Consider the following 3,864-nt stretch of genomic DNA (forward strand, 5'->3'; position numbering starts at 1 on the left):
CAATCAGTTCCCATTACATGCCAAAGGCAAACGCTCTCATCGGTGCAGTCATCATTCTCAAACAACGAGATGATACACTGAGGCTCCACTGCTATCTTCAAATAACCAACGGCGCCCCCATTCAGGATATTGTGGCGCTGACAGGAAACAGATTCATTCCCCGAAAATATCGTTGCTTGTCCGGAACACTGTTCATTCTGGTACAATGCAAACTTCCAGTGAATATCCTGCTCGGCGCTAGACTGGTGATGCTGAGCGAAAGCATTGGCAGTCTGCACGGCGAGGATGCTGGCAAGGGTGATACTGGTGTAAACCTTCATCCTGATCGTGGTACGGGATTGTATCCAATAAATGCACCTGTTAATAGGGTGTTTAGATAGTAATATAGGCTTTTGGTATAAATAGGTGTTCCAACCTGGATCGATCTCGTTTATCCGCCGGTGGGAATAGTCCCTCGGGAGGTGTAAGCCCAATATATAGGGCCAACAACCATAAATATCAGCATTGGTGCTTCTCTCTTTTTAATTTCTTTGGGCTCATGGTCTAGTCTCTAGTCGTGGTGCGCCCCTAATGATGCGTCGCGGTCAGATGGTTTTCCGTGGCGAGCGAAGAAACTTGACGCCAGTCTCTGGAATAGTACTGGGCAGTGTAGGTGAGTCTGCTTTCAACGCTGACATAATATTTATTTTGCTTGATGGGGTGGGCCCTACCAATCCACCCCTCTGTAAATATTGACTTGAATAGCATCGGGCTTTGCTACTTCCTTTCCAGCTGACCTTACTGTCCCCTAATCAATCCATCAGTGAGTTTAAGCTTTTGCTTTATTGTTATAGCGCTTGAAGTTTTATGCGAACACATTCACTCAAATTATAGTGAATGTGCTCTTAAGATGTTTTTAATAGTGGACCCGCCGACCATATCAGCCGATCAGCATGTGACTAGTCTCTGTTGACATAACCGGCCAATATTATGTCTTTCTATAGATGTGATCTGGCCTCCATTTCCAGCCCTGAGCAGTCTAGTGTGGTTACACATACTACCCTATCCCAGGAGGGTATAGTGTATCTCGCGAGGCACGCTAAACCCAAATCTACAATGTGGAACCTAATATGGATTAGTCAGCCGGTTCACCAGAATAACTGGAGAATTCATCCAACCCACTCGGCGACATGGATGGTTTAACCAGCCAAGTCAAGCATCAACGCAATACAAGCCATACAGTTCTCTTCATCTATACGAATATTTGGGCCTCCTGGCCCAGTGACCGCCTAGTATGAACTCTCAAGTTGAGTACCATAGCTCGGATATGGACGTGAACACCTACACAGATCCGGTGGAAACTTTGACTCAAAAATCCACGGAGGGTCATCTGGTTTGACTAGTTCCTAAACCTCATGCAGACTGATGATATGAACTCGTGGAAAAGTGATGTATTTTACGCAGCATTCCAAGCGCTTTCGCATGATGAGCTTGCGCCAGTACTATAAGAATCACGTTGTAGTCACGCGGGGATTCTTCATACTCACCTGTGCACCAGACTTCTGTGGGCTATCTCCCAAAGCCAAACCCGTGTTGCCTAGACGTCCACAAGAGCAGACTACCATTAGCTATACTACTTATTTCACCCCCTGATTGATAAAAGAACGCAAAATGGTAACTAAGAACGCGGAGGCAGGCAAATATGAGAGCCCAAACAGCCTCTTCCAGTTAGGAGAGGCTCCGGAGGATGGAGACATTTCTGAAGGCGATACAGTCCCAAACACGCCCACAACACCAGACTTGCCAATGTCAGATGTCGTCAGCAGTCCTGAACAGAGCTGTCAGGACATTACACCAGATCGACCCGGGTCATTTGAGAATGCCCATGGTAAGGATGCACCATCAGTGACCACGTTGCTACGGCCCAGTACTGACAGTCTCCACTTGCCCAATGCCGAGACGGAGACAGCATCTTCACCTGTGTGTATCCGGCCATTGCTTCTATCAACGAGTAGGTTTGGGACGGGCTTGCCTAGTAGCGTCACTAAACTTACCCCCATGCAGCAGAGCTTACGACCGACCCCTACAATGACGGTATGCCAAATTGTCTGAGACAATCCGACTTTGGTGAGATTAGTGGCCAAGATTTTTGTATCCGAGGACCACATGGTTCAAAGATTGTCAAACCCTGTGGGGAGTCTTGTTGGGAGGGGAGAGAAGATAACTTGGTATGTTTCACAGCCCATTATAACAAAGACAGTAACGAAGAGCTCATTCGTGAGAACAGAATTGCAGCGTGGGCACATTAGCTGGAGCAAGAAGCTCAAGTGCAGCCTCCCGGATCTCTTCTCTCTCACATTGGATCCTCAGTCTTTCTCCCGACAACGTCGTGCCTAGTGATGAGTGCTCCCTTTCAAAGGCGTTCATTTCGGGAACCTCATCCGATGTTGTCCTAGATATCCCAGTACAGGTTCGGTTCAGCCGTACAGAGCTTCCTGAGAGAATCCGCTATGCCTTACAGCAACTGAGCGAAACAGAATGCAAAGTGACTGTCGATCGAGGGACGAAGAGGCCTGCCGAATGGAGCACTGTGTCGGGACCGATCAAGCGACAATGTAAGAGAAATTAGCGCTAGAATGCGCAACAAGTATGTGGCTCTTGTTTTGAGCACACTCGCAGAGGCCCTGGCTCGAGATGAGTTATTGAAATTTCTCGCTGGTTGGATCAACAGATGAAATCTTTTGTCACATTATGCAAGCAATACAAACCGTGTGCCCAATCTCTACAGTAACAGGTTCATTACATTCCTTCACTCATCGCATTTGTGGCAGCCAATCAAATAGATGGATATATGGCTACAGGTCACGTCAGCTGACTCTAACCCAGTAAAGAGTCAACCCAATTCTACGACCAGACATCCGTGACGGTTTTCCGCCATAGTCAAACCACCACAGTCGCGATAAAGCTTCATGTCAAGTTAGTTAGCCTTTCTTAATCTAATAATTATATTGGAAATGAAGAAATCTAGATGAAATGGAGATTTTTCGGGGAATAAAGAGAGCGATCAAAAACATCCAACACCTAGAGTTGACGTTAGTCTAATCAGGTATTTGATAGATAGGTTATGACAGCCTACCTAGACTATCCGTGTGCCTTTTCTGAATGGCCAATGACTCAAATATGATGGCACATAGGGAGATGCCTGCCTTATTAGAAAGATTGTATAGTCCATATAATTACGCCAGGAGAATTCTGATTACTGTAATTGGTTGTAGGTTAGTAATTTCCCGCTGAAGCTCAAGTGGGCTTAGCTTGTGGAAACATGGCTTTTATGAAGGATTTCTGGCAACGAACGTTTTCAATATCTGCTGAGCACGGTGAGCACGTTGATTGAATAGACATGCTGAGAGTTCTCAGGTACAAATTCATATACATAATACATGACGAGCAATTCTGCTACATCATCCCCATTGCCGTACCCAGAATTTGGTTGGAGGCGGAAGGGGAAACATCGCGCTGTCAATTCTAAGGTAGCCTGTAGAATAGCATAGATAGTCTGTTTTTCTTATCTCCCTTTAGCATGCTATCCTATATATCAGACTAATGGCGTAAAACAAAGTTAATACCTCTACTGCTTAGTCCGACGTGTTCTATTGAACCAACCCAGCACAATTGGGATCCTAGCACCACTGCTGCGGGACCGAAATTTTTGTCCTGCCCTGATGCATCTGACTGGGCAACTAAGCTGAACGTCGCCCCTAGGACCGAGGTATTCTCATTCGCCTTTTCTCAATGTGGTTCGATATTAGTCTCGAACAAGCTGATGGGTTCCGCCCCGCCATCGGTTTGGAATTAATCGATTCTAATCCGTCCGTCGTTGTTCAA

The 3,864-nt window shown here is 46.2% G+C and overlaps 2 protein-coding genes across 2 annotated transcripts; one reads left to right on the forward strand and one right to left on the reverse strand.

The window, feature by feature from the left end:
* Nucleotides 1–44: 44 nt before the first annotated feature.
* On the reverse strand, nucleotides 45–236 carry ASPWEDRAFT_87613 (uncharacterized protein; the record flags this gene model as incomplete). Its single annotated transcript, XM_040839579.1, has 1 exon — nucleotides 45–236. A coding segment is annotated over one exon (192 nt), but the record flags the coding sequence as incomplete, so codon positions are not given.
* Nucleotides 237–1,183: 947 nt separating this feature from the next.
* ASPWEDRAFT_46936 (uncharacterized protein) lies at nucleotides 1,184–3,040 on the forward strand. The gene is made up of 3 exons (XM_040836870.1): nucleotides 1,184–1,990; nucleotides 2,044–2,207; nucleotides 2,267–3,040. Exons 1-3 carry the CDS (start codon nucleotides 1,651–1,653, stop codon nucleotides 2,606–2,608), a joined length of 846 nt encoding a protein of 281 aa, XP_040683220.1. The 5' UTR covers nucleotides 1,184–1,650; the 3' UTR covers nucleotides 2,609–3,040.
* Nucleotides 3,041–3,864: the final 824 nt, after the last annotated feature.

Source organism: Aspergillus wentii, assembly GCF_001890725.1.
Source record: "Aspergillus wentii DTO 134E9 unplaced genomic scaffold ASPWEscaffold_14, whole genome shotgun sequence".
NCBI lineage: Eukaryota > Fungi > Ascomycota > Eurotiomycetes > Eurotiales > Aspergillaceae > Aspergillus > Aspergillus wentii.

Bases quoted from the DNA above. Each gene is read 5' to 3' on its own strand.
- ASPWEDRAFT_46936 (XM_040836870.1), top strand. From the start codon at position 1,651: ATGGTAACTAAGAACGCGGAGGCAGGCAAATATGAGAGCCCAAACAGC. The intron at 1,991-2,043 runs GTAGGTTTGGGA...ACCCCCATGCAG, and splicing joins GCCATTGCTTCTATCAACGA to CAGAGCTTACGACCGACCCC. The intron at 2,208-2,266 runs GTATGTTTCACA...TCGTGAGAACAG, and splicing joins AGGGGAGAGAAGATAACTTG to AATTGCAGCGTGGGCACATT.